The sequence below is a fragment of the Lathamus discolor genome, chromosome 6 (genome assembly GCF_037157495.1).
Source record: "Lathamus discolor isolate bLatDis1 chromosome 6, bLatDis1.hap1, whole genome shotgun sequence".
NCBI classification, from domain to species: Eukaryota; Metazoa; Chordata; class Aves; order Psittaciformes; family Psittacidae; genus Lathamus; species Lathamus discolor.
Genome location: NC_088889.1, coordinates 41880334 through 41896954, shown reverse-complemented (window position 1 = coordinate 41896954; position 16621 = coordinate 41880334). Strand labels below are relative to the sequence as shown.

Here is a 16621-nt window from a genome sequence, read left to right as displayed (position 1 = left end):
CCCATAACATGTTTCTAGGTTACAATTACAGTGCATTTGAGTAGTTCTAACTATAATATTATGTCTAATTTTAAAATTCAATATTTAGTTTTAAATGCAGTATTAAAATGCTAATGTCTGGCACTCGTAGTCTTGTAGGCAGGCAGAACAAGCATCTATTATTAATGACACTGAATTTTAGGTTCCTTAGAGCCAATTTAATTAAGAAGTGCTCCATTGTGTCTATGGGATAGGAGAATGTTGACTAGGTTCTTGGATTTAGTTGTTATTAAAGCACTGCAGAAATGGCATAAAATCTGAGTTTTGATAGTTTTCTATTTATACAGTATCCTCTTTACGTCTAAATCAGAAGATGAATGATATGGGCATGATTTTGTTTGAAAAGAAGATACCATACACAAACCTTTAAATGCACATCTGTATTAACTGAGAGGCACCTGTGGGATGACAGTGAGAGCTGGAAATAATCAGATAGTACAAGCTACTACATAACATATGTTAATTGTTTTTGTGCATGAAGTCTCATTAAGCATTTTGATACTTGCCAAAAGCCAATTAAAGTACTTTGAATGGTTCAGTTAGATTTGGATGTCATGCCAGTCCGATAATTCCAGGTTTCCAATTTAGTCTCCATTCTATTCCTCCTCAAAAAAGCCTGCAAAAACGTTATCATTTTCTTCCTTCTGTGGGTGTAAATTAAAGTTTTTAAATTAAAATTTTAAAATTAAAATTTTGTCTTTATTACCTTTGTGGTAAAAAACCCACAGGAAGATTCTGTGACCTACGTTGTACCTATTACAAACTAATTAGGAATGATTTCTAACATATTGGGTATTAGGAATCATAATAAGGGGTTTGATTTACCTGCTAGAAGAACGCTTTCCATGAATAAAAATATTCCACGTGCACTTTCAGTAATGAAATGAGAATAAAAATCTTGTAAATTTTAGATGTCTTTAAGATTGAATATTCTAACTTTTCAAAGTTTTTTCTTCTTTTATTTTTTCATTCACTTAAGACTTTAAGTGTGTAAAATAGCTTCCCACCAGTCTTTCAAATTCTGTTCTTCCTGGGTATAACAAAATTAGATGCGTGTGTGTGTTTGTTGCTGGGTATGGTTTGGTTTGGCTTGTTTCTTCACTAGCACTGATATATATTCTAACCCTGACTGTTATAAGACAGTGAGTGATACCCAGTGTGGAACAGGCCTCCTGGTACACTGGGTGGGTGGTAGCTGTTTCAGACTACTGGAAGTGCCTCCACATGCTTGGAGTGCTTTGTAATTGTTATTAGCTCATTGGTGGATCTCCAAGAGCTTTCCAGCTGACTTGAACACTTGTTGTTGTGGAGAAAGGGCAGCAAGGTCATGAACAGTAAGAAGCATGCAAGATAGACTAAAAGGCTTCTGTTCCATGTTTCTGAACCAAACAAAGAAAATAAAATCTCAGTGATTCCCATGAGGGTTTCTGCGTTAAATATTAGCTTTTGGTCTTTTTCAACATAAGCAATTCTATGATTCATTGAACAACAGAAAAGGGAACAACAGTGCTAATAAGGCAAAGCCTGGTAATAAAGAACAAGGGAGTTTGTGTCCTTTTAGCTGCCCTCAAAAATGACTGATGGAAAGTATCTTCAAAAGCATGTCGCCAAAGCTCTTGGAGGCTTAGCTCCACTGACATAAAATAGCCATTTATCTTGAAAACTTCCTATTGTGCTAGCAATTTTCATTATAGAAAATTGGCACAGATGGTAGTTCTTCCCTTCCGACCTGTTTCAGGAAGGAAAAGAGAGCACAGTCACCATACTAAGCATTGACATGAGGGTAAAGAGTCTCACCATCCTTCATCAAATTCTGCTATAACCACTACGCTGTAGTCAAAGAGAGTGAATGAGCTTAGCCTTCTTTGGCTTGAGGAAGCCATAATGTTTTGATTAAAATTTTTCTCTTCTGTTCTGCAGGTCTATGCAGGACTAAATTTTATTCCTGTGTGAACGTGCATTTCTTTTATTTATTTATTTTGACATTTTATGTTTCAGTAGTTTGTGGTTATGTGGGGTTACTCTTTATTTGTTATTAAAAGCTTCATTATTTCAAAAAGGAGACTTATTTTTTCTCCAAAAAACTTTTCTTTCATCTAAACACTTCAGGAGCAGCTGATCTCCATCCACCAAAGACTCTAATTAAGTCTTTGGAGTTTAATAAGAGTAAAAATCTTTCTGAAGAATTCCATAAACTGAAAACCTTTTCAAAGAAATGCACCTGCTTTCTTGTATAATCAATAAAAAGAGATTGGCTCAGAAAACGGAGCTCAGATGAAGATCCTATGGCCCTGCAGCAGGCTGAATGAATTCTTGAAATTTTCTTGTTCCATTGCAAGAGTAATTCCAAATCTTTTTCAGACTAAAAATGAAGGTAGCACAAGAGTGGGATATATTCAAGCTGAGCTGTCAGAGTAATAATTTGGCTGCATAAAGATTTGAAAACTCACTGCTTTCAAAAGGATAACCATTTTGCTGGAAAATTACTGAACTATTACTGTATTACCATTGAATTCTGCTGTTTATTTTGTAGATCAAATAATGAAAGTTCTTATCAGATAATAGGAGTGGTCTTCTTTCTGCTTCGTCATGTAGCTGACATTTTTTTATTGCGTTCAATTTTTGTATGTCTTGTATGAAATGATAGTAGGGGTTTCCTCATGGTCAGTTAACTCCTCTCTACACTGAGATAAAAAACTGCCTAATTCTAGCCAGGCTACAAAGAGCTGGTTGAGTTAGCTACAGCAGAGTGGATGTGTTCACCATGAGTAAAACATCCTTTCATTTGCATCCTCAATTTTCATTTGCATGTGATAATTTGAACTTGTTAGAAATGCCTTTGAATTCCATCCAGTATGCGTGGCTTCAGAATACAAGAAGGTGCTGAGTAAAGAGAGAAAATAAATAAATAAATAAAAAGTAGTTATCTAGACAGTTGCAAAGGATGTCCTACATACTTCCATTATTGCAGAAAAGGTATAGTTTTGTGAAGAAATCTGTATTTGAAGGATGTTTTAAGAAGTCTTCACTCTTGCATTGAGTAGATGAATATATACATGACGAGCATGCTTAGTATAAAGCCACCGCATCATTTTTTCTCATTTCTTTGTGATCTTAAATGACCAGTGCAAGGTAAATGTATATATATTATTTTAATTGTCCAATGATCAGGCATTTGAAATTGTTTATTGTTTTTCAAAACTTACTCTACTACCAGTTGCTTGGTTTTCATATGGTTTTGGGGTTTGGTATTTCTCTTTTTTTTTTCTTTATGAAGTAGCTGGAATCAAAACTTGCTACACTATTGTACAGTTCAGTACCATTTTTCTTCTTGAATGATAAAGTGCTCTAAAGTACGTGTGCGACACTGTCTTCCAGGCTGCAGTACCAAACCAGTTTTCAGTGAGCACAAATATGGGTTTTTGTATCAGGTTTTATTTGTTTTTACATTTTTAAAAGAAATTTAGAAAGTTAAGCCTTAATAAAAATCAGTATGCTTCAACGTGCTTAAAGCTAGGTAAATGAAGAGTTGTATGATTACTCATTGAAGAAATGTTGTACAGTGGTAACTTTAAAGGGCAAAGTCTCTGTTGTGGGCTTGGCTGATTATAGGGTGTACAAGAACATATTCCTTATTCTGAACGTTTCAGAGGGTTTTCAGGTTGTAACTTTTGGCAGTGTTACCAGTGGAAGTTCAGGAATACGAACTGAACTGCAGATACCACATTAGTTCCCAGATTCAATTCATATATGGGTTGTCTTACACAAATGAAATTCATGCATCAATTTGACTGATGTCAAGAATATCCCGGAAATGGTTAGCCCAGATTTGTTTACACAATACTTTTAAGTAGTGTTCTGAGGTGCCTAACTTTACTGCCGTAGCTTCTCCTGTCATTCTCCAGTTCCACCCCATCCCAGGCCTTATGGTTGAGTGTTTTTGTGCATGAGCTGTCTGAAGCTGATGCAAACTGACTACATCCTTGCATTTAAGATTCTGGCCTGTAGTGAGTGCTGTGACTAGAAAGTCTTTTTACATTAAAATACTGATTAAAATTAATAGTGGAAATAAGTGTTTGACTTCTCTGCAGCCATCCCCTCCTGCGGAAAAGGTACAGGCTGGCCTAGGTTTGTAAAGCACTGCAGCTGGTCTGGGAAGTGAGCTGGAATAGCTTCCAACAGCAACTGCCCTGCTTCTGGACAAAAGGATCTTTTTGCTTCTTCCCAGTGTACGTTTGAACCTTTGGCCACAGCAATGGCCCATATGTCAAAACAAATGCAAGTTGCTAGAATCCTGAGACAGGAGCTTCACAATTAACCTTTTAGGCTTTGTAACTTAGCCTGAAGTGCTTAGCAAGTCATATATGTTACTTGCTTCTTCCTTACTTCTTGCTTGTTTTTAACTTGCAGATCAGTAGTCAACCAATGTACTTGCACAAGAAACATCCTAATAAAACATCACATAAAATACTAATAAATTATTGCAGAGCAGCTCTATGTCTGGTACAATCTCAGAAAAACCATTACTGTTTTAGTAGCTTTGTCAAAGAACTGGCGATTTAGCATGTATTTCACGTTATTTTGAAGTACAGGGATATAAGAATGTAACTCATTGATTCCTGATATAACAGAATACAGTAGAAACGTGCCTAGTTCATCAGGCTGGATATTAATTGTCAAAACTTTTTTGAGCATTTTATAATAGCAGCATTTGCTCTATAGAAAGTGGATCATTTTTTCTTGCAATTGTATCGGGACAGCTAGGCCCCTGTGACACCTGAAAATTTCCAGTGAAGAAATCTGTTTGAAAACAGGGCTCTCCTAAAGGAGGAAGAAAAAAAAGAAAATAAAAAGGCAAAATACTTTTTTTTCTATGGGGAAAATGCTCTGTCACGTTAACAGCTTTCCCATGTTGCAGCAAGTTTCTGAGAATTTTGGCAAAATGTAAAATCAAGATTACTTACTGGAATTTGCAGTGGTGAAAATGTTGCTCATTTATAATAATGACAGCAAATTAATCAAAATAAAAGTCAAGCTGGGAAAGAGAATAACGTGCAGAAAAGGATGGTGCCCCAGAAAAGTTGCTATCAGTAGTATGTGTATGACCATGAGGGAAGAGCAAAGAAGCTTGCTCTGAGCACCAATGTTTTCAAAGCTGTTGGTGTCAGCAGAAGGCAGGGTCAATGACCTTAGAGCCCTTCTGGTCACTGTTTTCCTGCTGCACTTCGCATTCTTCACCTGATTAAATGTATTCATTTCCCCAAGCCTCTGACTGCCACAGCCATACCAGCTACAGTACTTCAGGACTCCAGCTCACTTTCTGACAAACTTGTGACTTAACAGTAAGTGTAGAGCTTTCCCTACCACTTGATTTTGTTTAGTCAAACTGGATTTTTCATGTATGTTTTTTTTAATTTGACTTGTTTACATAAAAGCAGCTACAAAAAAAGAAGGGAATAGCATGTGTTTGCTCTTGAGGTTTCACCAATAATCCAAAATAGAAGAGAACACTGCTTGGATGTACTAGACGAGGGTATTTTAAAGGGAAAAAAATATCTTTTTAAAACCTGAAAATCTTTATTTTTTCAGCAATAAAACCCTTTCTGTTTTGTGCTCTTATGAGCATAAAAGGGCAGTGCAGAGAGTGAGTTTAGTTCATAATTTTCAAGTACAGTGTAAAAAATGAATCTGAAAATTCTGTGGCGGGTATTCTGATTTTTTCTGAAGAGAAGAATTTGTACATTCTGATTGGAATATTTGTCTTTTGTGGAATTAAAATGCACTTTAAAGGAAAAACCAAAGAGAGACATTTTCCTAAATCACAGATTTTGTTTTGTATGTACTGTAGTTGTAAGACTCTATGACAGTCTGTTTTCCCTGCCGAGGTTTTACAGTGAGATCAAAGAACAGAAATTTGCAGTATAGCTTCTGTCACTGATATTAACTATAGAGCAACATGCTGCAACCTTTCATCTTCCAGCAGCTTCATGTACATCTTAACAGAATTTCTTGAAGAGCAAAAAAACCCGTATTATTTTTTAAGGCCAAGATCAAAGCTTTGTTTTCATTGACTCTTGAGGCTTTGTTTATGCATTTTTCTTTGTCTACTGTAGTGTTTGCAGTTCAGTCTATTTTAGTTGACATGGAGGGCTAGGAGCAGGCTGATGTATTCGGCAGCTGCAAATTACAGGATCAGCTGTCTGGAAGACTGAGTGAAGTGGACAGTTGGCAGCCAAACGGGTACAACCCCTGTAAGCCTATGAAATTCCACAATCAGTGCTACAGGATAGCCCATGAGAGGATGACAAAATCTTTACCTTTACAGCACTACAAAACTGTGTAAAAATAAAAATGCCTAGTGGATATGTGAGATTAATGGTGATTTAGAAATGGTGATTTCTAAAAGCAAGGCTATAACAACTTCTGAAGTGACACCATATACTGATATAATGAGGAAGGATTTCCATGCTTACATCTGTAAGCTGCATATTATTGCCATTGACCTAGAACTATGCATATTTAGAAATAGATGCCAAGAAATTGTTTATTTTATCTTTATCTACCTGCCACTTCTGGAAAGAGCAATTAGTGCTCCTGTCAAGCACTTGGGTACTATCTTGTGATACTGCTGTTCTTTATTGATAAATACAAAATGTAAAAAGGCCACATGACAATGTTCTGCTAGGTTTTCTCTATCTAATGCTAAATCACCTGCAAGGACATAGGAAGAATGAGGACAATGAGGCCATGTTGTACCAGGTCTTGATATTTAGCCTCAATAAAATCAGCAACTTACCTAATGTGATATTTTTGTGCTGTATTTGAACTGCATTAGTTATTACAGGAAATTATCAAACCCACAGCTGTAGTAGATAAAATTATTTAATTTTGTGGAATTATGTGTAAATCTAAGTATCAGGTACAGTAGTAAGAAAATGTAGTACTAGATAATTTGTTGTTCTGTGTGATGCAGTTGACACACTGAGGGAAGGGGTGCCAGAGGGACCTTGACAACCTTGATGGGCCACTGCGAACCTCATGAAGTTCAACACGGCCAAGTGCAAGGTCCTGCACCTGGGTTGGGGAAATCACAAGCACGGCTACAGGCTGGGTGGAGACTGGATTGAGAGCAGCCCTGCATAGAAGGACTTGGGGGTGTTGGTTGATGAGAAACTGAACATGAGCTGACAGTGTGTGCTCTCAACTCAGAAAGCCACCCATGTCTTGGGCTGCATCAAAAGAAATGTGACCAGCAGGTTGAGGGAGGTGATTCTGCTCCTCTACTCTGCTCTTGGAGTATTGTGTGCAGTTCTGGTGTCTTCCACATAAAAAGGACATGGAGCTGTTGGAGCAAGTCCAGAGGAGGGCTACAAGGATGATCATGGGGCTTGAGCACCTCCTGTATGAAGACAGGCTGAGAAACTTGGTCTTGTTCAGCCTGGAGAAGATAAAGCTCCATTGAGACCTTCTAGCAGCCTTCCAATATCTAAAGGGGGCCTACAAGAAAAGTGAAGAGGGACATTTTACAAGCACGTGCAGTGATAGGACAAAGGGGAATGGCTTTAAGCTAAAAGAGGGTAGATTTGAATTAGATATCAGAAAAAAATTGTTTACTGTGAGGGTGTTGAGGCACTGGCACAGGTTGCCCAGAGAAGTTGTGGATGTCCCATTCCTGGAAGTGCTCAAGGCCAGGCTAGACAGGGCTTTGGGCAACCTGGTCTAGCAGAAGGTGTCCCTGCCCTTGGCAGGCAGGGGTGTTGCAGCTAGATGATATCTAAGGTCCCTTCCTACCCTAACCATTTTTTGATTCTATGATAATGCCAACTGGATGTGACATTATATTGTTTCCCCTCAAACAATTGTTGTGTGCCAGGCAAGTGTAAAGAAAAGATGCAAGTAAATAGGCTGCAGCTTTATTAATGCTCTTTGGCTGAAGACTAGTTGGCATTAACTTCTAAGTCTTTACACAGCTATCCTTCTATCCTTTGTGCAGCCTTTAGCTTCCTGTTGTCATATGACAGTTAAAAACCAAGGAAAAGGGATATCAATAGGGGTCTAAATTATTTTCCACACTTTATGTAAGATGGGTTTCCTGAAAACCCAGATCTAATCCATTTTATCCAGGAACTTGGCCTATGGTGAAATGAAATCCTGTTTATTTGACAAAGGCTACAGACTCATCTAAAATGGAAGTCACCCATCGAAACAATGTCATGTAATGTCACCTTATGGCTCCTACAATTTATTTCAAGAAATACCCAGTGGACTGATATATGACTGTGTGCCATGCATACGAAGTCTGACATATTTGGAACTGCTGACTAACTACTAGCTGTCACACAAGTGGTTAGTATGTGTTCAGTAAGACTGTTGTATTGACACTGCAGCTCTTTAAGCCCACAGTTAACTCAGCCTGCTCTTGTCTGTCTTCAGACTTACAGCACATGTGCAGGTGGACTGCTCAGCATGTATGTAGTACTGGACTGGACATATTGAACTTTTGCATGCATTGTAGGCATGTGTCTAGGACTTCTGGACATTGAATAACTGGAATTACTAATAGGGGAGTTAAATCGTCTTAAATATATGCCTGGCACTGTTGCAAATTAAATCATACATCCTGAATGATTCAACCAGATTTTCATCTAATAGGAAAGGAAGAAAAAAAAAAATATAACAAACCACTGGCCATGTCATGTAAAAATACTTATCAGCAAAGGAAAAAAATATTTTCTATTCTCCCGTGAAAGTAAAGACAAGACAACAGTGACAGTTCAATGCTATACTAATTCCAGGCCAGAAGGGAGATGAAGCTGATGATGAAGTCAGGAAACAAGAGCTTAGAGTTTATATATTATGAGAAGGTACGTAAGGACTTGATTTCCTTCCTGGCTCATTCAGCCACTCATCGAGTATCTTCCCATTCTGGCCACCTACTCTTTCTAAAATTGAAATCCTTTAAGAGCTGGCGCTTTGTCTCTGATTAAGATGGTAGTCTTATATGTTAAGATCAGAGTATGTGACCTTTACTTGGATATGGACAAGGATGGCCTTAGGTTCTCTCCATGTTACTGAAACTGTCAAGAGTGGTTGATTATCTTGTTAGTACATAAAGCATTTGGCTGCTGCTCGCAGCAGTCTGGAAGTACTTAGAATCATAGAATCATAGAATAGTTAGGGTTGGAAAGGACATCAAGATCAACAAGTTCCAACCCCTCTGCCATGGACAGGGACACCTCACACTAAACCATCCCACCCAAGGCTTCGTCCAACCTGGCCTTGAACACTGCCAGGGATGGCGCATTCACAACCTCCCTGGGCAACCCATTCCAGGGCCTCACCACCCTAACAGGAAAGAATTTCCTCCTTATATCCAATGGAAACTTCCCCTGTTTAAGTTTTAACCCATTACCTCTTGTCCTGTCACTACAGTCCCTGATGAAGAGTCCCTCCCCAGCATCCCTATAGGCCCCCTTCAGGTACTGGAAGGCTGCTATGAGGTCTCCACGCAGCCTTCTCTTCTCCAGGCTGAACAGCCCCAACTTTCTCAGCCTAGCTTCATACTTCAGACTTTATTTTTGAGGAAAATGAGTAACTTATAACTAGCCATGTAAAAAATAACAGCATCTGTCCGTGATTATGTGCTTCTTTCAATTCTTTGCATTTTGGTACAAAATTCTACATGTTGTGGAAAGTTTGTCTATTTCAGAAATTTTAGATGCTTTGCTAGCTAGTGTAACAGTAGGTCACGAGAAACCTTGTTTGAAGTGTGGGTCTGAACTCTTGATTTAGAGTATTTTCTAGATTCATTAGCCAATATTTTCAGAGCATTATCTAATAATCATCAGGAGACAGTTGCTCATTGTTAATACTTTCTTCTTATGCCTTTGTCTTTTTAACCTCCCTGAGAATTCTTATGGCAGTTGAATTCAGCATGTAACTGTGTGTGTGAAGATGGAAAATACTGAAGATTTGTTATATAGATTGCCACAAATAAGCTCATTAACATAAGTAGTCTAACTGAAGATATATTAAATACTTTTCTATAGATTGAGTCTAATTTACAGATTTACAGTTACTGGGCAATAATCTATCTTTTAATCTCTAAAATTAAAGTTAAACTGCTTTATGGCCAAAAGGAGTAAGACAGTGGAATAAGACTTCTCCACAACAATGGAGAAGTGGATGCAAATTCAGCCAAACTAAGTAACTAAAAACGTTCTTTAAAACATTTGAAGCAACACGGAAATACAGCTGTGCTTTTCGGTCAAGTTTCAGTTGTAGTTGGATAAATGGATAGTAATAACCTTTTTCAAAGCTTGGAAAAGATTTGGCTCAGTTTTAGCTTTGTATGTCTGTAGAATTAGATTAGCACACTAATCTGGTAACTAGAATGTCCATTTTCTCACCTGGAAGTGTGTGGATATTTGAAGCCCTGAGCACTTGCAGGCCGATGTTGCCAGGCGAGTCTGTTGTTTTGTAATTGCAAATATAGAAGCTGGTTGTCACAACAAGGGGACTGAGGATAGAGGGGAAGAAATACTGCCGCTCCCTTAAGGCAGCCGTAAAACTCTGCTCACTGAATCTCCAGTGTTCTGTGCATTTCTGAGAGTTACTGCTGCAGGGGACTTGATTTAGCAGTCAGTGTTTTATTAAAATGAGTAACTACTGATAGTACTCAACCAAAATAGTTTCTCAAGGGCTACCTGATGTACTAAAATTATTTAATATTATCTAGGGATTTGATTTTTGTTTAATTTGTCACATACATACAGTTATATATTCAATAATTTGGCTTTACTTTCAGACTGAATATGTCAAATCTGAACTGACAAAAATTACTGTATTGTCTTTAATTTAGACAGAATCAGCTTTACTAATTTTCTTGTTATTCTACTGCTGTACAAAACCACACTAGTATCATTAGAGACATATGCTTTCATTGTAATTGTCTGATAGAAATGTTTCAATGGCAAATCAACATGAATCTAATTTTTTTTTTCTGATTTTTGTTATGCATGTACTACCCTTTACGTAAAAAGGACATTTCTGAAGGTTTGAATTAAAAAGTTATCTTTCTTTAAAAAGAAATGAGCCTTTGATTTAAAATATTCTATTAAGTTACCTTTGAATATATGTCAGAGATAGAGAGGAAAAACTTCCTAGGATCCAGTGATAACTTTTTTTCATTATTTTAATCACATTTCCTTAGTAGTCTATAATATGTTTTGTACACATAGATTTCATACAGAGTTGTTATAAAGCAGTGTTTTTCACTCAATAGTATACGTCTTTTGTCTTGTGATTTATTCTTCACAAAGAAAATTAAGGCTAGATTGTAAAGATTTTACAATCTGTTTGCAGCACAGTTTAGAAATCTGTAACATTATTTGCTAAATTTGGAGGATACCATACCATCAAAACCTTAGGTTTTTAACCTGGTGATGTATATTTTCTTTTCTCCTTTCTCAACATAAATGTTCACAGCTTCTCTGCTTTCACACTTTCTCCTCCACCCATCTTCTGTTCAATTCTGAATCCTGATCAAGGCTCTGCAAAAGTTAGTGCCCTCTTACCACTGCAGTCAGCAATGGAGCTCATAAGTAACTCATCCACATTGAGTCTATCCCAGACTTTTGCCCTGTTTGGCTATAGAGGATAGATTAAAAGGTAAATTCTATCTGATAGAATTTTGTGGATGATGGCACAGATCAGATTCTTTGCATTTCAACTGGGATGGGGGGGAGGGGAAGAGGAAAGGGGAGAAGCGGAGCAGAGAGGGCGACTGCTTGTGCCAATCTTATCACTTTCATTCCTATTGCTGTCTTCTAGGATGTCACTGTACAGTGCTAGTTTCCTACTGATTCATGTGATCTTGTTGTGCCATCCTTCTTCATTGTATGATGTCTCTGCCAAACAGGACAGCTGCTGCTTCAGTTGCTGTAGCATTGCCATGAGGGAAAAAAAAAAAAAAAAAAGAAAGAAAAAAGCCTGGCTGTGTTAAATAGATTCTCTTTCCTCTCTGAAATAATCTGTTCTGCATTTAATAAACACTACATAAAGAGTGGAGCTGATCCATGAAAGGTCCATGCCTATATGTAAATATCTACATTATTTTTCCATTACAGGATATTTGTGAAGACATATCTGATCACGTTGAACAAATTCATGCTCTGCTAGAGACGGAGTTCTCCCTGAAGCTTCTGTCTTACTCTGTCAGTGTGATAGTCGATATCCACACAGTACAACTACTCTGGCACCAGCTACGTGTTTCTGTTCTGGTTCTGAGAGAGCGTATTCTCCAGGGACTACAAGACGCCAATGGAAACTACACCAGGCAGACTGATATTCTGCAAGCATTTTCTGAGGAGAATAAGGAGGTATAGTAACTAAATTCAATATTGAGAATTTCATCTGTATTTGAAACACACTTAAAATTGCTAGGAGGACAATTTTAGGGATGTCTTACACGTCTTCTAAATATTTTGCAAGTTTTGTGTTTTAAATGTCTTTAGCTGATATCTGTTCTTATTAAACCAAACTAAAGCAAATTAAGGTCAACTTTCAGAAGTGTCTTGCTACTTAGAGGTACATCTTGTCCAAAGTCCTTGGTCTGATTACTCATGAATTAAAGTTCCTATCCAATTCAAAACTAATTTTTTATGTGCGATTAATTCTTTAATGAAAAGCTTAGACATTTCCCTTCTTGTATACACAAACCTGAAGTGGCAGTTCTGCAATATGCCTCTTAAAAGTCACGTTTTGCCTGAGAAACAATAATGCGTGAATCATACATTTTGTATTCTGAAGGGGGGTCAAATTCACACACAAATGTTTTGGAAATCTGGATTCATTTAACTAAAATGCCTTTTCCATTGAATTCTTAGTTACTAAATTAGCTTAGTTAGGACACTACTGGCCTAACTTTTAAAACTAAAAGAAGATGAACATTTTCAGTAGGGTAACTCATAGTTAATAGAAGTTATCTTAGCATGTAAAGGATTCTTCATTTGCTGAAAGTTTTAAGATTAGGACAAAATGCTTTTGTTAGGATTAGATATATTTGCAGAGGGAGACCTTTAGATCAACGCAGTGAGATTCTGCAACCTGTGTTACAGAGGAAGTCAGAAGTCCCTTAAACATGTCCTGTGTTTCAGATCACTCATGTTTAAAAATAATGTGCATATTCCTCTGCTGTGGTTTTATATTTGTCTTTAGCACAACAGAGTGGGTGGTCCTGAAATCAATGCTCAGATATGGCCAGGCCCACCTTCCACACCCCCTCTTCCTGATGTATAAGTACCTGATATTCAGATTCAGTTTCTGTTTTGCCATTGCTTGTAAACCTTCTCTGGGCAGTCTGATGGAAATCCACACCTGGCTGAATATCCATAGTAGTGAATTAGGGTGAAGACATTATTTTACGATGTGAACTTGGTGATTTCAAGACATAAGGAAGGAGCAGATTCAGATACTAAGAAACAGGAAATGTCCCATCTGGATCTGATTACAACTGCTATAAAAAACATCCTTCCAATACAAGGGAGGACTGACTGGGGAAGGATAGATTATTTTTCAGCAGGGAAAAAGCATGTTGCCAGATAGGCTTACATGGTAATATAAAAGATAAAATATCCTGACACAATTCTTTTGCTTTCCTCCACCCCAACTAAAGCATAAATAATACTTGATAAAATTAATGGCTAGCAATAGCAGGGGTACAATATTAATATTAAGTTTCTGCTGTAATGCTTTGAATAGATTCCCAGAAATTGCTCTGCCGTTTTTAACCTTCAGGTATTTGTTCAAGATTTTCATTGGGTATAGTGGTAGTGGCTTTATTTGATGAAAATAAAAAATCAAAACATAATGTAGAGACAACTGTATCTTCTTACAGCTACCTTTGTGTGTGTGTGTGTGTGTTTCCCCCATATCCTTTCCCAGACAGTGGCTGCACTGTGGGACTAGTAAGTGCCTCATGATACAAGTATTATCTGTTAGGGATTTTCACGCACATGTCAATAATGAACCTAGACACCTTTGCCCATACACTTAACCCTTCCTTGGAAAATCATTTTCCTAATTTTCAGTACTGCTTGGGGAATATGATCTGGGAATGACAACGTATTTTTTCATCCTAAGATTGAGAAGTCATCTGGTTAGAAATGAATTGAAGGAAACTTTTGCAGACAACAAAATTCTATTTTGGAATTCATTGCTGTAAGACACTTAGAAGTGGAAAGAAGTTCAAATAATAAATGTGAAAACTAAGCAAAGTTCAGAGGAATTATAACCTCCTGATGAGGAAGTCCCTATGCTGCTCACTGGTAGAAGCTGGGAGTGTGGGTCAAAATGTTGTGTGTGGAAGGGACGTGTATGTATACCCATGTCTTACAGCTCAGGTAGCAGAAAATGTTTAGAACCAATGTAGAAACAGGATACTGGGCTAGATGGAAATTTGATCTGAACTGGTAGAGCAAATACAACTCTGTAGTCCATGAACCTAGGATTTCACAAAATGTTTGGCTTCTTCCTTAAGTCAGCTGTCTTCTGTGTAGTTCTGAAGAGCAGCGTTGGCTGCCAGTGTTAACTGATGAGCTCTATGGAAGAAGTGACCTGCCAAGGTTTCTTTCATGTTCAGTGAGACAGTCTGATCTTGTTAGTATTTGCTACTCTCTCAGTTCATAGACTGCACAGTCAATCACAGCTCAACAGTCCCACCTGGGCTATAGTTAGACTGTAGCCGTAACACACAGCCATGTGTGCAAGCTAGCTGCACCGCAATCAAAGATCAAAATTATTGCTAGTAAGGTAGCTACCAAAACTTGAAAGTGTATAGCTCAGACTGTAGTGGCTAGGTTAGAGACCCAGCCCATTAACTGATCAGGCAGTAGCTGTGCTTTTGGCTATCTGAGCAGTGCCATAGTGAATAAGATGCCAGCAGGAAAGGCCACAAAAAATTTTACGGCTTGGAGGGAATAGAGAAACCTGTAAGGCAAGCTGCTTGCCATAATGGAGATGTTAAGAAAATACTTTTTAAAATAAAAAACTTAGTAGAGTTAAGAACTTGAAGAACCATTTCTCCTTCAGGAATTACCCAGAGACAGATAAGAGGGAAAGAAAGAAATAGTTCTGTGTAGCCAGAGTTCTGTGCAGCTGAACCTAGCCGGTGAAATTTCTTTCATAATTGATAGAGCCAGGAAATAAGGAAAGGATCAGTACAAGGCTATGTTAAAGTACAGTGAATCATGATGTTCTCAGACAGTTGGTAAAATCAAAAAAGAAATATCTTATAAATTAGCTGATTCGAAGGAGTAAAAAAATGCACAATCATGCAAGTTTAAATATAAATACAAGAAGATATTAAAAAAAATAACTACAGAGCTTTACAGGAAACATTACTGTGTGAAAAGGGACAAATATTTTGAACTAAGGTATTCCTATTGGAAGCCATGCAAATAACTAAATGTAGTATTTTTCTGAAATAAAAATAATAATAAAACCATGGTAATACTAGCATTAAATAATGCTTCTCCGAAGCACACATGTAAGAGGCTGCTTGGAAAATCACCAAGTAAGATGGTTTAATGCATGTGATTGTAAAGTTTATTAATGTTAATAAACACTTTTTTAAGAGACAGAGGAATGGAGATCATTACTCAGGAGAAATGAAGGCCCTTAGGGCCTCGGAAGGGCTTTTGATTTATATACAGTTTGACTGTTTCTAATATTTTCCTGAGATTAGAGGGAAAATACAGCTGTAATACTGATCATTGTTTAGTCAGTATTTTCCTTAATAAATGCAGACCCAAAATATAAATTTGACAGATTTATAGAAATTTCCCCTCCTAATTCTAGAGAATTGAAAATGTACAATTTCTGGCATAGGTTCTACATCTGGATAGATTGGTGCTAAATAAAAGATATTTTCAATATCCAAGATTATGCTTGATAAATATCATTCTAATCAGTCTTTTCTAGAAATAATATTTTTAGATGGAGATTTTTTGTATTTTTACTATGAGTAATGCAGGTAGCATGGACATAGTACAGGGCTCAAACATTATGTGGTTATAGAAGATGTCAAACAATAACCATCTTTATTGAGACTATTGTTCAGATCAAAATCCAGTTGGTTCCTTGTGAGATGAAGAGGTTATGAGGTTATTGACCTTTCTTCAGGCATGATGCTTAGGGTCCTTAAACTATAGGTTTAGGCAGTGTAGTGATACATGTCATTCCAAAGAATAATTCAGGCAAGAACCTATTGTGGATACTCCAGACTTTGCTTTAAAAAACTCCTTTATGAAAATCAAACCTGGGAAGAAAGACCAGTATAGTGATTTAAGCATCTAAAGTTAGAATCATAAAACATGAGTTTCTGTCCTTTTTTTCTGTTTTTTTTTAATGTAGTTTTTGTAAGCATTTGGGCTAATGTTGACTTTTTCATTTCAGATTCTTTTGTCCGGTTGGCACACTATGCCATTTTTTCTTGTTCTAGATAGCTTCATGAAGTTACTTAAGGTGAACACTAGTGTAAATAAGAACAGAAATTATTTCAGAATTATTTGATCCTATATTC

The 16621-nt window shown here is 37.2% G+C and overlaps 1 protein-coding gene across 15 annotated transcripts in view; it reads left to right on the top strand.

Annotated features, from left to right (window-relative positions):
- The window catches only part of AKAP6 (A-kinase anchoring protein 6), a 285186-nt gene that overhangs the window by 80283 nt on the left and 188282 nt on the right, over positions 1-16621 (top strand). For all 15 annotated transcript variants that reach the window (XM_065686397.1, XM_065686389.1, XM_065686390.1 and 12 more), the window contains one exon: positions 12168-12419. In XM_065686397.1, coding sequence (XP_065542469.1) covers positions 12168-12419 — 252 coding nt within the window. The remainder of the gene's footprint in view (positions 1-12167; positions 12420-16621) is intronic.